Genomic DNA, 18,129 nt, shown 5'->3' with positions numbered 1-18,129 from the left:
AGGAAACATTATCCCCAAAGTAAAGCCTGATCAAATCAATTTATTTGGCCATAGAAGTGACAGAAACAAAAAGACCTACTCTTGGAAAACCAGGTCTGTGTATGAACAATAAAGAGGGGGGAAAAAGAAATCCCAAACACCAACCTGTCCAATAATTCTACCCAGCAGAGCCCAAATGCCTTGCCCTTCATTTCGCAGTTTTCCATTCATATTTTGTAGCTCTTCCAAGGACTCACACAGCTGAAAATTTAAAGGAAAAAATATCAACAGGAATGAAAATCCATTAGGAGTTAGTTAATAAAATTTATTCAACCTCTTACCTATCTAGGGTGCATTAGTTTATTGTGGGATTAAAAAAAAAACAACAATGGAACTCATTTCAGTATAGCTGAGATCAGTGCAATCTTTCAGCAATTTAAAAGAACTAAGATGAAAACTTGGACAGCCACCTGTTTTGTAAAGAAGATCTGAAGCATTTCAGCAGGAAAATAAGGTTTCATAAAGTCAATTAGAAAGCAAAACTAAAATACAGCAATATCTTGTATGCGTTGTCAATACTACTTTAGCAACAAGATTGTAACAAGCAACCATATAAATGAATTCAAGCTCTCTATTTCTACACCAAAAAACACTCACTCACTCTCATAGAAAGAGATATAATTTATAAAAAGATTCAAGCAGAAAAAAAAGTTGGATTTTTTTTTCTTCTGAAAGCAATTTTTAATTACCATCCAGCATATACAACCTATTAAGTTAGCTAACAACCTCATGCATGATCTCCTTCCCCTTTATCATCTTTGGGCAGTTCACAAGGACCTGCTGCATCATTTCCATATGTTCTCACTTAAAACACATACTCAACAGTTTAACAATTAATAACAACACCATTTTTTGTCATCACTAACCGTCACTTGATAAGTTGATGAATTCAGCAAGAATTGCAGAATGTCATCTGTCACAAAAGATACAGTATTTCTACGTTCTATTTAAAAATATTCAAAGATTAAAATAAAGAAATAATCATTTAGTAAAAATGCAATGAAAACACAAAATGCCTTTTCAACCATGATGATGAGTTAATAAAAAAATATATTAGTAACATTTTGGTAGAGCAATGCCTATACTTAAACAAAATATGCAAAGGACAAGACGGTTCTGTGAATACTGATTATTTCAGCCTGAAAAAATAGCCAAGTCATTAAATGTAGGATGAGTTGCAGTTGACATAAATAAATAAATAGCACTCTGACAATCCTAGATTCCCAATTATCAAGTAGGATTCCAAGCAGAGAACCAAGCAGGTTCAAAAATAACCTAGAACTACACACAAACAAAACAAATCAATCTCTGTTGTCTCAAAGTCTCAAACGAAACGCATACAAAGAATGAAAAAACAGAAGCGCCTTAAGATACAGTTCACTCATGAGAGAGATCTGTCTGTCCATGTGCAGTTTGTTACTGGAGCTCTCAGTGGGGTCAGTTAAAAGAACTTGTGCCCAGCCAACATGTGACACTTTAGAAGTGGATTCTACTTGTATAGGACGAAAGGACCAAACAATATTTTACAAGAAGATTATATTTTAAAATACTACTTTTAAAGAAAGAATGGTTTGTATCTTTCTTTCTAAAGTCATTTTGTCTGGAAAGCAAAATGCAATCAAAGTTAACAGCAGCAATACTGAAACAGTATAAGGGTTTATAATCCCTTTTTCTTCACCTTATTATACTCCACATGAAGCTTTTCTTGCTCATTTTCTAATTTATCCTTGATATTCTTCTGTTCCGCCATATTCTCCTGGATTTGAATCATGCGCATATTTCTCTCTATTTAAAAGAAAACTGAATTATTTCCTATCCTTGGATATATTTTCAAGTTTGCTTCACTTTTTTCAGTGCTTAAATAAAAAGCATAAAACCATAACAACACAAAACCACAAAACTATAGCCTATAGGTTCATTACACAGACTGAGTAGAATGAACAGTCATAACATTTACGTTTTGCTCCATAAATAGTAATATTCAAATTATACCAAAATGTAACTAAGCTTCCACTCCCTTCTTAGCAAAGACAGTTTAGCTTCCTGTTTACAATTGAAAGATTCTCTTCTTTTCTGAAATGTCTTGTTTAAAAAATAACTTTGTGTAAATAGAGATACTAAGCAACAATATACCTGACCTAAAATGAAGCAATAATTCCTATTTATCTGTTAATAACAAGGAAATAGAAGGAAAATAAGAAAGCAATGAATTAGTACAGTACAAATACAGCAAAATGATAATTCTTCAGTGAGAAAAATACAAAATTTTGATCCTTACCAAGGTAATAATTCACAAAATCAGCAGTGAGAGCTGGTTGTTTATGTTTTCTTCTTCCATCAACACTGGAACTGGTATCTGAAGTATCCACTGGAAAAATGTCTGTACTAATTCCCATTAATTCAGCTTTGCGCATAAGCTTACGTATGGCTGAAGCACTGCTAGTGAGTGGTCGTGGTAGCTTCTCCCTGGGAACCCAGGCCTGAGGCCTGGTGGTGCGGGCCAGCTCTGCCTTGGCACGATACTGCTGTAGCCTGGCATTAATGCGAGCCTGCAATAAAGAATTCCATAAATTAAAAACATAAGGGAACAACTCAAAACTGGTTTTGAGTTGTATCCTCTTGGATCACATCCGTATTTTATTTTCATTTTAAAAGCCACAAGATCTAATCAACGCCACTTTCATTCCAGAACTCTATGTTTCAAGAAACAGCCACTGATACAGACATTAGACTTTACTTTGAAATGCATGTATAGATAACATTATCCTTTCACTAGGTTTTGGAGCTAGGCACAGGTTTCTTGATGAGATTTCCCCACCAATGAAAGTAACAAAAATGACTGCTGGCTTTCAGGCAATCCCGTCTAATAACGATAATTTGATGGGACTGTGAAAACTCACTACTGGGAAAAGCCTTGGCTGACCTATCAAAAACACATTTAGATACACTTTAAATTGGTACCTATGTGAGTAATAAAAGCTGATGAAGAGCATTTTTGCCCTATTTGACATCCTTTTGTAGGAACTCCTTTCTAAATGCCATCTCTCATTATAGATGTTAAACTAGTTGATTATAATGTGCCAAAACCACAGCCTAAACAGAAGTGAAGCAGGCAAAAGCAGCTCACAACATATATTGTTGATGACATCTGTATATTTGTGACCATCTGGGAGCTCTACCCCAGAAGATCAAGTTGTTACTGACAGCTGGAAAACACTGTCTTGTGGGAACTCTATGGAGTGGCAATTCTGGCAGAAAATGACATCAACATACAAACCTTCACAGGCAAAACTCCAGCTGACTATCAGTTAGAGGTTGTTTACTTGCCTGCAGAAAAAAGAAACTAAACTAATCTGAGTGCTTGACCATATGGTATGAGATACTCCTGAGACAAACACTAAAAAGTGTGCATACATATACACGCTACAGTTAAGGAACATTTCTGATTACAAATAGAATCGTTGAAGGTAATATTATAGACAATTTAACACACATTACCTTACTAGGTCTTGAACATCAGTGACCAAGAAACATGGCAGATGTGGCCTGCAGGCCAGCTCTGACCCCAAGGGCTTATTTCTCAGACCTGCAGCAGCAAGCAACAGACCCATCTACAGCCACTGCCTCATTTTATTCGCCACTGGAAGGCCCAAGGATGGTTTATAGCTTTCTCAGCTAAGACGCTTCTTTACTCAATACATGCTCAGTTCTGAAACACTTGCGGTCATTTAAGTTGTCATACAGAGCCTTACTCCAGAAATAGAGGACACATTAAAATGACTAATGCCTAAATCAAATCCTGAACTCGAGTTACTTGGATTTAAGCGATTTTCAAGAATATGCTTTACTCAAGGAATGTACATCTTTATATTAAGAAAGCATTTCAGCATAGAACATCTTCCAACAATCAACAGTCCTAGACAGCTTTATTATACTCTTTAGAGGGATTTACTTTCTTGGGCCACATGACTTGCCATATCACTAGCTCAATTATTCCTGTCTGGGCTACAAAGTACCAAATACTCTTTTTTTTTTTCCTCCTTCAAAACTGTGCCTCAAAACACCACTTTCACAATACCAGATATATTATTTGTAAAACTGCATACTTGCTTAAGTTAATTCAATGTTTGTAAACCTTACTTAAACCTACAAACGCTCCTGGAAGTGAGCTTTTGTACGTACGTACATACGTATACACACACACACTAGATATATAAATATATATTTACTTCTTAATGTTCTTTTCCAGACTAAGCTGTCTCTTATTTTTCAGACAAATCTTTATTTAACAAAGATGGTTGAATTTATTGGTGGGATATTAACTTCCTCATGTAAACAACATATAGTAAGGGGTGAACTTATACATACTTTGTGCCTACTCCCCAGTCAGACGTTTCTCGTAAATAAGTACCCCTTACAGTCCTACATTGCTAAAAAGGCACAGAAACCACTCAAAGACAATTACTTACTTCATAAAATCCCATACATACAACTGGACATGGAAATGGACTTTTCAAGCACTCAATTTGTTTCCATTCATGTAAACTCAGGCACACATACAATATTAATACAGACTCATACACCACCAGAGCCATCAATAGTGAAATCAAGTGCTTTTACAAAATGTATTCAAGTTATCAAATTTGTATCAAGGTGCCCACAACACCATGTCAAGTAACTTCACCTGCAGTTTTCAGCATGCATTCTTTCAGTTTCAAAACATTTAATCCAAGTAATTTAGATTAAAAAATATGCAGGGTCATGGTTTCGGGGAAAAGAAGAGGAAAAGGGGAAAATGCTGGGAACTTTTAACCATTCTCAGTGCCAAATAACAAATGCCTGAAAACAGAGCTAATAAGTCCTGTTGAATCCAAACTGATTTTGCACAACCAGCACTTACCATTATGTTGGGTAGTATTCATATTATTGTGGTATCTCCACTACATTGGTGCATTTCACTTAATTGAGAGGTGAGTGTATTCAGTAACAATTATGTAACCAGTTTTAAATCAAGCTACACAAAACTCAACACCCCATAGAAATATTATATTCAAAATTCTTCTACAATAGAGTTTGCTCATATTCATTCTCAACTGCACAGGTCATTTTAAATTCACATTCTCTTCTCCTATTCAAAGATCTTTGAAGAACTAGGTAGAAAAGGTATGATTTTTTTAATTAAAAAATTGATGATATGGAGACTTATTTTCTGATCATTACACTACACTTCTCCCTTAACTGCCTCCCATTATTTGCAGCATCTGCTACTTTCTACAACAAATTAGGCAGGATTCATTCAAGCAGCAAGCTGCTTTTCTACACGCAGATGATTTTTTTCCACAGAATGCAGTTCAGCCTAAGCAGTGAAAGCAAAGTGTGCCATAAATTCCTCAGAATCAGAAATACACACATTAAAACATATCAAAGTGCACAAATTCCATCAGAAGGATTGAAAACATTTAGAACAACAGGACAGTTATCAGTTGAGCTTATGCAGTAACTAACACTTTTATGTGAATCTGCCACTAGAACAGGAATACAGACATTGCCTAAGATTTTCAGGTAACTTCCACTCAGCAGCACAGACTCAGTTTCTCTACCATTGTAATTTTTTTTCTAGGCAATCTTTACTATGAAGAAACCCAGCACACAGAATTCTACTTAGGCCTACCAAAAAGTGAACAAGGATCTAACAAGAAAAAACTTTAGGCAAGCTAAACTCTTCTGACAAATTCAAGATATTACTAAGGAAAGAAAGTGGATTTTACTGAACTTGGATGTAGAAATATTCCTTATTTCTTGTCTGGCTGTCTTTTTTTAAGAACCTTGAAGAAATCTATGAACTACAATGAAAATGTCATTACCAGCTTTTCACCACAAAACAAAACAAAGCAAGATTTTTCAATTCAGACAAGTATAGATATCTCTTTTTGATAATTATTTTATTGAGACTTGTTCTTAAAGAACATACAAATCATTTACTGCTTTGTTTAATGACCAAGCACTATCCACATATTTCAGATTTAATTTCCTACTACAATAAAAATGTCCCATCCTCTTCATTTCTTTCTTGTTTAACATGGATGATTAAAACAGATGCACTTGTGTCATGAATACAGTACCTGAGCTTCTGGCGAGAGCTGTTTTTCTCTTTCCTGCAAGGACATTTTACAGTAAGATTGTAATGCCAAGTAGTTCTTCCGCTTCCATTTCCTGTCTAACCTGTCCGCATGCTGTTTACAATAAGCAAAAAAAGGGTCAGCTATATCCTGTTTCAGAGAAAACAAAGGGGAAGGAACAAAAATAAAGTAAGACATAAATTGCTAAAAGTCTCTTAAAGCATAAACATTGTGGCAATCAGTTCACATGTCCAAACAGACATGTTTTTAAAAACAACTAATACATATCTTTCTAAATCAATTTCATCATGTTGATGCAATTCACCATCTAAAGTGTTTTTTCACTGTTTTCATTGTGTGACTCTAAGTGTTTTTAAATCCATTAACTACTTAACTATCTACTGTTCAATCTCTCTACTATTTTCTTATTTCCAGAAAAAAACAGCAGAAGAAATTCTTAGGTACAAATCCCTTTAACATATAACATGCATGTTGCTTCCCTGTGTCTTTTGCATTATATCCTACAAGTTTACAATTCTGCATAATACAAAAGGCAATATAGTTGGTTTTCTCAAACAATTCTCCAAACGTTTTTCGTGGCTATACCCCCACATGATTTATCATCTCTCAGATGTTTGGATTTTTTTCTAGTTCTTCATTCTCCATCAGATCTGTACATTATCATGGCTGTAAGCCTGTAATAACTTGTAGCACTTGTAAACCTTGCAAGCAGACAAGCAACTCCGGTTTGAGAAGTATATTTCATTGACAGTATATTTTCAAAAGCGTAGAAACATCATCAAATCTACAAACTAAGAAGAAAAACTTAAAGCAGTCTTCCTTCATAAAGTAATAAAATATTAATAAATAATGTTTATCATATTTTCCTTTACTCCATCTATAAAACACTAATCAATGAAACCTAAGAAGGCTTTCCTTACAAACATATTTTATTTTGATTTAGATTTTCAGTATGACAACTTCCAAAAACTAGCAGCACTCTAAAATTAGATTGTGTGAGGCCTATAGCCTGTTCCTTTGGTTATGTGGAAAACACATAACCAAAACATGTAACAAAATACTAAGGTGGAAAGGCAACTAATTGCACATGCCTAGAAGAAATTCACACAGAGCATCTGAAGAATCAACATTGTACATAATTTATCAGAAACAACGAGGTAATTATGCTATCTTCCTATTCTCAGTCTCACAAAGAAAGTATTTTGTGAATCCTTTAAGAGCCACTTCATGGTCCACTGTTTTCAGAAACAAAAGCGTCAGTGTCAATAGCGCAAGTAATGCCTGTTCGTGTGCTACCTGTGGTACTTCCTAAGGCAGTAAGAAGGTAAATTGTGCACCTATGAACACGACAGGCTTAATTCAAATGATACATATCAGAATGAAATTTGGCAACCTAGAAGTACTTATACCATAAAAATGAATTTGGAAGTAGGAGCTTCAAATCTTAATTGCTTTAATGATATTACAGGGAGAAAACTGGTAAGAGCAGACATTAAAAGTTAATCTGTAGGTTATAAATGTTGCATTTCATTCTGATTGCTAAGATTAATGTTACCACAAGGAAAGTCATATACCTGTACTGCAGTTTGAAGAACACTGGAAAACATGCATGAAAAAACGGCATTAAAAATGTAGTTAATTTCTGAAGACAGTCCTATTTGGTATGAAACTGAGATTACTGTACTACATAAACAGGTAGGTAAGTATGTCAACCTAGGTGAAGTTCAAGAATTAAAGTTAGAATTCACACCTCTATTGACTGACAGTCTATTAAGCGAACTTCCGTGTTAACCCTCTCTATCCCTTTTTCCAGACCATTTCAAAAGGTGCTCATAGTTGGACAATCTGATGAGCAAAGAGCCCTGGACTGTCATGTTACTTGGCCTATGATTTGGTGCTGATTTACAAAGACTTTGCTCAGGGTTAGTGAGCAACAAAGGCACAACTACAGGCCACCTTCACAAGCTTTTGATACAACTTTTTTACTCTGTCCTTTCATAGGTACCTCTTCTGCTGCTGCTTCTGAGAGGAGGCCTTCCTTCTGAGCACAGGTCACATGGAAATAAGCTCTGCACATCCCAGCATCACAACTAATGCATACACCAGTTCTGGCAAAACGAGGATCTTCGCAAAAACTGCATTCCTTGTACAGAAGGGTGGAAAATTTCACAGTATTTCAGGCACATTTTGTCTAATATTTAATAATTTACATCTTATATAAAACCAGATCAGGTCTATTTACTCCTGTATGGTAGAGAAAACAATTACGCTGCCGACAGTTGACACTACTTAAAATTTCACCCCTTCCCAACCTCCACTATTGATTTCACATTCAACAAGCAACAGAAAAGCGCTTAAACAACCTAAAGAGCATGTCAGATGAATTTTTGTATGAACTTCCATGTCTTGTATTTCCCTTCAGAGCAACAACTAAATCCCTCCCAGGCAACTTATACACAATTAATTACGTAAGTATGGTATCATAAACCAACACGGCTGCTCAGCAAATGTTCAGTTGTTCAACAAGTTCAGAGGACAAAAAAACAAAGAACTGTGCTCTGGATGACTGAAATTATGGAGCATTGCCCTCTGTCCATTGCAATGGTATTCTGTATTGTTTCTGCACAATCACTTTCTACCTGGATTGAAAACATTTACATTTAAACCCATCTAAATTTTTGAGCCATTTTTTTGTTCAAATTGAGGGCCCCATGTTGTTGTGGATTTTTTTTTTTAAATATTGCTTTGCAGCAACCTTTTTATATACGTTCTAGACCATAATTATATAGACCCTAAAGCAATTCTTACTGAATGTACATCTGTCACTTTCTTAATCAACCTAATCTTCCATTTCTCTATTTCGCATCCCATAAAACCTCTTCAATTTCCATCCACATTTTGGCAATCTGCCACTAACTGACTTTAAAAAGAAAGTAATTACCACCTGTGTGAAAACTAAGGGAAATTAGGGGGAAAACAGTGACAGAAATTATGAACAACAGTGGTAAGGAAAATAGAAAGAAAAAGGCAGGGAAGAGCGATGGTATAAGCAATGGTGTAACAACCATAAAAAAACTTCATCTCATTTTTAGTCCTGAACATTACCGTGATAGCTATAAACAAGAAAAACAAAGTTGAGAAGATGTATGTTATTCTATTATACGTCAAAATGTAAAATAAAGCTACTTGTTGCCAGAACATCTCTTCTAAATTTACCTTGGCACCATACTTTGAATAATTCATTTCTGTAAGCGTTACTGGCCGTAGTTTGTCGATATCTCCAAATGCCACTCCTGGAACATAGAGGGCACAAACAATATGGACCCACCTAAAACAGCAGATAAAATTAGGTTACTGCTATCAACCTTTTGATCCTATATTATACTCACCATTTGCAGATTTCAAAGTGCCTTGTAAATGTTACAGATGCTAGAAGAAATGTGCTTGAAGGGAAGTACATTACAGAAGCAGGGAGAAAATGCATATTTGGAATTCAGCAGCTCACACACTTAACTACAGAGTAAGGCTTTTCAAAGCCACTGGGATTGCTCTGCCTATCTGGATTAAGGGCTGGGCTGCCATTACCTTTCTATTCTGATGGCTCTCATATGGGGCTCCACACCACTTTTCATACAACATGAAACATATATGAAGATTTCAATATTACTCATAAAGCTAAGGCAGACAGATAATTTCATGATGGGGCAGGAGGTTGGAAGGGGAGGAACAAAATTATACAAGTAGTCACAGCAACAGTGAGCTCTAGGCATATAGCTACGAAGTACCTACAACACAGCATCAGTCAGACTCTGCGTTGTTACAGTTACACCTATTAGTACAGAATTATAGTACAGTTTGGGTTGGAAAGGACCTTCAAAGGTCCTCTAGTCCAACCCCCCTGCAATGAGGAGGGACATCCTGAACTAGATCAGGCCACCCAGAAACACATCCAGCTGTACTCTTCTTCACTGGCCATAACAAATTCAAGGGTAATAGGTCTAAATCTTCAGCCCCGAGTAGCATAAAATGAGACAGCATGAATCTGGACCTCAGTGTCCAGTAATCAAATACAACACAATCGTAAAGGTTTCAGCCTCAAGTCTGCCTTTGACAAACATCTTTGTAATCTTCTGAAACTCTCAATTACCAAAAGGCAGCCTTGCAGCAGAAGACACGTTTTCTTCTTCTGACGAAACGAACACTTTCTAAAAAATCCAACTCTCGTTGTCACAAACCATCAGTTAGTGACAAACTCAAACACACCATGCACAACTCAAATCAACTGAAAGAAACTACCCCAAAACCCCAAGTGTTCCTCTCCGAAATAATGTTTTACCAGAATTCCAGAAACTACTTGCTACCCCCTGATAAGTCACTAGGTGGGAGCAAACTGTTATAGACAGAAGATTAAGATTGCTACTTTCTGTTATCTTAAAATATGCATGAACAAAGCCTTACAATTGCAGAGGTTTGTAACTATCACTTTAAACCTACGAGCTCTCAGATGACATGGGATACAAGTAGAGACTTTGGATGTAACTGAACTGAAATATTCTGTGTTTGACTCTTAGAAAGTATGTTAATTCAGCACCTAATGATCTTTCCTGTCATTAATGTGTAACAGTAAATGTATCACTGGTGAAGACTAAAACTTCTGTTCTAACAGAATCACAGAATCTACTCCCTGTACTCAAGATGACTCACAATGATGCCAGAAACATTTCTTCCCTTGGCTATTTCATTACTCGCATACTGCAATTTTCCAATCTCCTTAAATACCAGGGGGTCAGCACAGACCTGCTGTGCTTTTTTTTCCTCCATTCTTCTACCACTGTTTAGACTATCTCTTCTCCCTCCCTTTTGTTTTGTGTGTCAATTAAAAAAAAAATTCCATTGGGATCAGAGCAGTAAGACCCGGGTTTTAGCTGCACTTAAACAGCATGTTTTTATTAACCTGTTATTAACTGGCTACCTACAGATTAGAGAAATACTAAAGCTGATACTTACACTAATCAAGAGCTACATGTAACCCTGATTTCCCATGTTTCCCAAATCAGCACTTTTCTGATCAGCAGTCCTTAGACCACCAATGCTGGAACTTACCACATTCAGAATTATTACATTTCATGTCCAAACAGAAATTCAAAAAAAGCAAGATATCAAAAGTTCAGTAGCAAGGTCAAAAACACAAATACATTTAAGTCTTTACAAAAGAAAACAATGGTCTTGCAATGTACAATATTGGTAGATAGACTATTTATTTAGCATTTTCCCAAAAAATATTCCAGGCTAATAACTAGATAATAGAAAAACCCCAGTAACAAACTACTTACAGAGTGAAGAGAGTTAATGGTTTCTAAGAAATTTCTCAGTAAATCGAACATAAGCCACAACACTGACTGATCCATAGTGTCACACTTGACAACTCTTTTCACTTGTGCATTTAAAAGCAAGTTTTTACTCTATTGTTATTGAGATACTAAGTGGTAAATTCCCTTTAAAACATAAAAAGTCAAAACAATGAGAATAACGTATATCCCAAATACACACTTGCATGTAGCAACTGCATTGCTTTGCCTTTACAGATTTTACCAAGGTTCTCCATATCCACAAAATGGTTTGGTCATAGCATTGTAACCACTAGAGGAGTCAAAGAAAATTTAAAGATGAGTTACGACCTTATCTTTCAATAACATGGTACAAATATGACAGCATGCTAGCTGCCAGAGAACAAGCCAAGATACTCAAGTGTTCTGCCAAGCCTCTTGCTGCTTGTGGGGAGTAGAGCTCATCACTGGTTTTATTACAGTATAAACACTCCTGCATGCTAGCACAACTCCTTAACTCAATACAAAGTTATATGAAAAAAATAAGATTCTTCCTGTTAGTATATGAAAAATGTATCTTCTGTCAGCCTCCCCACAAAAGCAATGGAGGCACAAGATACTCCTGTGGGGGATCAACAGAGCACCTGGTACCATCTCTGCCCTTCCACACTGTATCTAGAAGTGGCAATAGTTTGGCCTAAATCACTACCATACCTTTATGAAATATTCTTAAACAAAAAAGCATGTCTGTGCATAAATGTATATTTTGGCATACATTAAGCATTTACGAAAATAAATATCTCATTTAAATGAGCATATTCTACTTGTTTTCAAAAGGAATTCTGTAGGGCTTCTTTTTCTATACCACTGATTTAGGATGTGTTATATAGAACAAATTTGTATAAACAGAAGTTACATATCTCCACAATTACTATTCTTTACAAAAATCCAAGATTCTGGCTGGAGATTTTTGATAGTAAGTTTTAATACAGCCTCCTAAATGTACCCTCCAAAGTTCAATATAAAGATACGCATCTTCTACAAGCAGCTGCTTCTCAATTTAATTTGCACAGTTTTTTCATGCTCCACTGGTGTATTAAATGCTGCTGCACTCTGTAGGAGTTTATCTATGATAAACCCAACAGCTGACTGCTTGCTTCATACTGACCTTCTCAAAATGTTTTAGTATATGTCACCCAAGTGTTACAGTATTACAGATTTAAACTGCCATTTCAGTGTGATTGGCACACAAGTGCCTCATTTCTTTAACCACCTATATGCGAACTCAGACCTGAATCTTTATTAAAAAACATACACAAGTCAGTCAAGTTCACAGCTGAAGCAATTTCAGCTGCTTTTAATACCAGTTCTAAATATTTTCCTGCTCATTTGTTTAGCTGCACATGTTTTAGAAGCTTGTAATTAAGACAAATTGGGTAATCAAAGAAGAATAATCTTCCTTGTTACTTTACCATCCATTTAGCTTGGAGCGATGATGACAGATGTTGATTAGGGAAAAAGAAAAACTCCATACCAAAACAAGGACAGAATTCATATTCTTGGATAATGGCATTTTGCAAAATAAAATTTCATAAATTCACATTTATGCTTGTGGAACTGAGAGGTTAATGTGAAAAGGCTTCTGCTGAGAAATTAAGCACCTCATTATTATTATTATAATTCACCTTTCACATAGGAACTAAAATTATTCCAACTTCCTTATGAAGAGAACCTGAATAGGTTTGGTGTGTGTAATTTCCAACACTGATGCATATGAAGAACTTATTTTAAAATAAGGTGGTAAGTGGATGGAGAGCAATCGTAAGTTAAGGAATTCAGTAGTCTCTCTGCTAGTATTTCAAGAAAAGAACTGGACTGCAGTCTACTGAGTACAATGAAAAGATAATGGACTGCCCTAAGACCCTACCCTTAGCCTGTAGTGTCTCACTGCCCTTAGATTTCAAATTTGTGAATCAGTGACAGAGCACAGGAATTTTCACATGGTAGGCAGTGTTTGTTTTTCTAGTACATAGGCTCTATTCATCTGGGAGAATAACCTTACACTTATTTAAGATAGCCATATCACACTATCTAGCAGGTAAAAAGACAATAATAATGATAATGAATAATGGTGTCAATGCCCAAAATCACCAAAGCAGGCATGTGCTTCTGCACAGAGAACCAGCATCACAGAGAAAATACTTTAATCAAAAGCATATCACCATTTTACAAGAAGAAATTAAAGCAATTTTTAAAATGTTGACTGTAGTTTCTATTACAGTTATATGGGAAATTACATATATACTACTTACATTGCCCTACAGAACACAGGAATAAAAAGGTTGAAATAAAATTTCCCAGGTGATATTGATTCTCACATTACTTAACTGATAGGCAACTGACTTTAGTCTTTGAAAACACTATTTCCATATAGCAGAATTATTATTAAAATAGAAGAGAGAACTGTAAGGGACAATTTGTTTAATTGTGTAACAGCTTTATATGGAAGATGCAGAGACACTGTTGAACCTAAGACAGACCAGAAACCAAGAACATGAGCCCCAAAAGTATTTAAAAAGCAGCACAACTGCTTCTGTAGGGTCAAAATTATTCACTACAAATCCTGACTCTCTTGTGTAACTTTTTGGTTTTTTAATAGCATGGTATTTTCTTCTACTTTCATTTTACAAGATGCATGTGGAAGACACAAAAAAAAAAAAAAGATTTTATATGCTGTATGTATGTATCTTTAAAATTCATCTCGGCAACAAATTGAGAAATTGAGCTCAATGTATATTCAGTGGAGAAAGGTAGATGCCTCCAAAGGTTACTGCTAGCATCTGCATCAAATGGTCAAAGTTCAGTGCTACAAACATCCTTGTTATTCCTTTATTCCCAGCACAAACTTAAATTGTTGTGGCTATAAGGAAAAAATACAAACTAAAGGAGAAATACAAGGGCATGTACAGTTTAATCCATAAAACCTGAATCAATTTATGACATTTTAATACCATATTTACTTTTCTGAAGACAGACAACACAGTAAGTCAAAAAAGCTTTTCTAAACATCAACCTGAGCTCTGCTGAGCTTTTAATGATGGCAGGACCAGATTGTTACAGTATTAGCAACAATAAGATCTGAGTAAAACTGGAAAGAAAATAAATAAATAAATAAATAAAATACAGAAAACACCAAAGAACTGGGAAAGAAAAAGGAAAAAAAAAAAAAAGACGGATATGGATATGTTTATACAAACATTACAAGACAGCCGTATACTTCAGTGATAACATACAAAAGTGTACTAATACAGATGATAAGATTAAACTTTTACTTTATTTTAACTTGCCTTTTAGCTTTAGTGCAACTCTAACTAGGGAACTCTTCACACAGAGTAGGAAAAACCATGAAGACCACTACAAACCAGCGGGTTTGAGCAAAGACATGGTTATATTTTACAATTTGCTAGTACTAAAGATGTTGTTCTACAATATACAGTGTAGTAAGTTAAGTAGCTAAGCGTAAATTGTAATGTGTCTATGAACTGATAATATAGAAACCACAAAAGGTTTTACAACACCACATGTTGACATTTTTAAATTTTAAAGTGTTTGTACAAACAGTGAATATTTAACTGGATTCTCAAACTTATCCATCACCATCTGTAAAATACATCTGCAGACAATTGTATTTCTACATCTCAAACAGATATGCCTTCCTGTGTTAACATAATCAACAGAAATATTATGACAGGCCCAGCATCTGAAAGCTTTGTATATTACCACACACCTGCAATTTACATAACTATAAAATGTATGGAATAATAACTTAATTGCCATAGTTTAAAACAAAGAAAAAACCACTAACCATCAAACTCAGTAACACTAGCCACAAATTGGACATCACTGACGTCCAACAACAATATGGTGATGACAATACATGGTGATTTCATATTGAACAACAAGGTTTATCAGTCCCTGAAGTAAATGGTGATCTTTGTTTCACCAAGGTAAATCTTTTGTTCATAGGTCCATAAGTTTTCATGCACTAATTCACCTTGAGACATCTTCCTAATCTTATAATGGCCATGAAGAATATTATGAGAACACAAAAAATCAGATGACACTCCAAGGAGAGCCCAACTCAAAAGTGAGGTGAGACAGAAAGGATATCAACAACAAAGTTTAATTTATGACACTGTCTTCAATTGGAACAGACTAGGGCAAAACCCAATCTTTTAAATGTATGATGACATTACATTCAAAATACTACTTCTTCAGTCCTACCTGCCTGCATCAGTCTCCTTGAAGATCCCATCCTGGTTAGGACACAATTCACAACTAGGTGTGACACCACATTTGCATGCATCACAAAACCAAGGTTCTGTGGAATTTTCTGAAGCTGAGCTCATGATCGAATCACTCTCTCCATCGACACCGTAGCAACCTGTACAGATGAAAAATGAAATACCAATATAAGAAAAGTCAATTGTAGAAGTAGATAGCTGTCAGTTATGATTTCAGCAGGAAAAATATACACATATGCATTCAGAGAAATGATACTGAGAATCCCAAGAAAGCTTACAATATTTTTGCAAAGATTGTCTTTGTGCAAACTTTTCATTTTAAAGAGATTCTAATTCTTAAGAAGTGATCTATTTTATGTGACTGTCTTAGACTGCAACTGAAAAACAAGAATAAAAAGGCTGTTTCACTTTATTACTTTAGCAACACTTGGTGTTCTTCCAGGCTACCCATTAAGAAGGAAGGTAACAAAAAAACACTTGAAGCAACCAACAAAGCAATACTTAAGGCATAGAAAAACTGCAGGCATTTTTTCAAATAACAAAATATATTTCACGTTAAATACAACAAGCTAAGGAATTTGCGAGCATTTGCAAGCTTCTCTTGGATACTCCTATCTTTCTCCTTCTCTCTAGTCTGAAAATGAACATTAATTGGGGATGGGAGTGTGCATGATTTTTTTGAGGTTGATTTTGCCAGTAGTATCCCGTCCAGAAAATGCACATCACTTTTCCACTTTGCACCCAGCATCCAGATCAACTAACACAGAACCTACACACGAAATAAAAAAAGAAAAAAAAAAAAAAGAAGAAAAAAAAGGAAACTATTTGCATACTTTAGGGGTTGTAGGACTGGGCTTAAAAGACCTTCTATAACTTCAAAGTATAGTTTGCAGAGCACAGGTTGACAGTTCTGAAACACCACACTGGTGAATGATGAGTATATTACATTTTTTTAAGCATTCTCTTTTTTACCTGGTTTTAAACAATGGCTAGACTCAATCATTCAGTTTCTCCATTCTTCTTTGGTATATCCAGTGTAATCTTTATGATTCTTAAGATGTCTGTGCATACTTGATCACCACAAATTTATGAAATCATTATTTTTAAAGTGATTTAAATGCTTGTTATATAAATTCTACACAAGAGTAGTATTATTACAAATGACAAAAAGGAAGATCTTAGAGCTTATCACCACAAAACTGTATTTCTATATATGTCACACTTTGAACACTTATCTGTTATTCAATTAGAGAAAAATACGATTTCACTGTCAACACTTAAAACACAGTAGAGACTTTTATACTAAAGGATTAAATTCAGCTATCTGTCAAATACAATGATCAAGTCAACATCTGTGCTTGCAGATCAGTTAAATTACTGAATTCTGCAATTAAATAGCAACATGATCTGTTACTTTGGTTCATTACCCACTGACTGTAATAAAATAGCAACAGTGCTCCAAGTCCCCTTCTGACAGAAACAGAGGTCTGCATAACAGACTAAAACTACATCCAGGAAATAAGCAGTAACACTGTAGGAACCGTTTTAGAAATATAATCTTCCATTACAGACGGAGGCTCATCAATAAGAATTAAAATAAGAAGGCAGAATGTTTCCTTTCATTATAAAAGTATTCCGGAATTAAATGACAAGTAATGTGCAGAAGTGCATTCACAGACAAGTTTCATTATGTATATAAAAGACCATAGAGCTCACACATAAGGCAACTCCATTTTCTTTATAATGTGGTATCAGCTTTAGGTAGCAAACCAGAAGGTCATTTTTTAAGTTCTAATAACACAGTCTTGAATACATGCCAGTAAAGCCACTTCCAAGCAATCACATTAACATACACACAGCCCATTGATAGAGTTAATGAATAATTAAGCATCTAGTAATTCCTTCAGACTTCTTAACATATTAACATTTTCCTAAATGTACTTCTTAAAAATTACCTACCACCATAGAAGTGGTAATACTGTCATCAATCCACATGGCAAAATAAAATCAGTTTATTTCAAACACTGATGCTTCTTCATAAATTTAAAGTAATTAGATTTGCTTTTCTAACCTATATGCCATCAGTCTGCTAAAATTAGAATAGTGACTTCCCTAAACTGTCTTATCTTCATTCTAAAATACTTGCCTTATTATACTTAGTCATTTATACCCGATTATTTTTTTATCCTTCCTCCTAGAACATGACATACATGTGCTCTAATTATTTTCATCCTTATGTGTTGACATTAAAATTATTTTTCTAACAATACAAATCTAGATCCCAATTTACTTTTTTCCTTAACTGCCATTTAGCAAAAT

At 35.0% G+C, this 18,129-nt stretch overlaps 1 protein-coding gene across 9 annotated transcripts in view; it reads right to left on the bottom strand.

Moving 5' to 3' along the window:
• The window catches only part of PHF14 (PHD finger protein 14), a 163,028-nt gene that overhangs the window by 120,038 nt on the left and 24,861 nt on the right, over positions 1-18,129 (bottom strand). For 7 of the 9 annotated variants that reach the window (XR_003994643.1, XM_030508431.1, XM_030508399.1 and 4 more), the window contains exons 5-11: positions 15,791-15,950; positions 9,396-9,507; positions 8,185-8,322; positions 6,162-6,308; positions 2,318-2,588; positions 1,718-1,824; positions 145-240 (exon numbers count right to left, since the gene is read on the bottom strand). Coding sequence is in view for 8 of the 9 variants with exons in the window: in XM_030508431.1 (XP_030364291.1) it covers positions 145-240; positions 1,718-1,824; positions 2,318-2,588; positions 6,162-6,308; positions 8,185-8,322; positions 9,396-9,507; positions 15,791-15,950 (1,031 nt within the window). In the remaining variant the exon portion in view is untranslated. The remainder of the gene's footprint in view (positions 1-144; positions 241-1,717; positions 1,825-2,317; positions 2,589-6,161; positions 6,309-8,184; positions 8,323-9,395; positions 9,508-15,790; positions 15,951-18,129) is intronic. The other 2 variants (XM_030508407.1, XM_030508457.1) reach the window with 1 other exon arrangement.

Source organism: Strigops habroptila, chromosome 1 (genome assembly GCF_004027225.2).
Source record: "Strigops habroptila isolate Jane chromosome 1, bStrHab1.2.pri, whole genome shotgun sequence".
Taxonomy (NCBI): domain Eukaryota; kingdom Metazoa; phylum Chordata; class Aves; order Psittaciformes; family Psittacidae; genus Strigops; species Strigops habroptila.
This window is presented reverse-complemented; position numbering and strand designations above follow the sequence as displayed.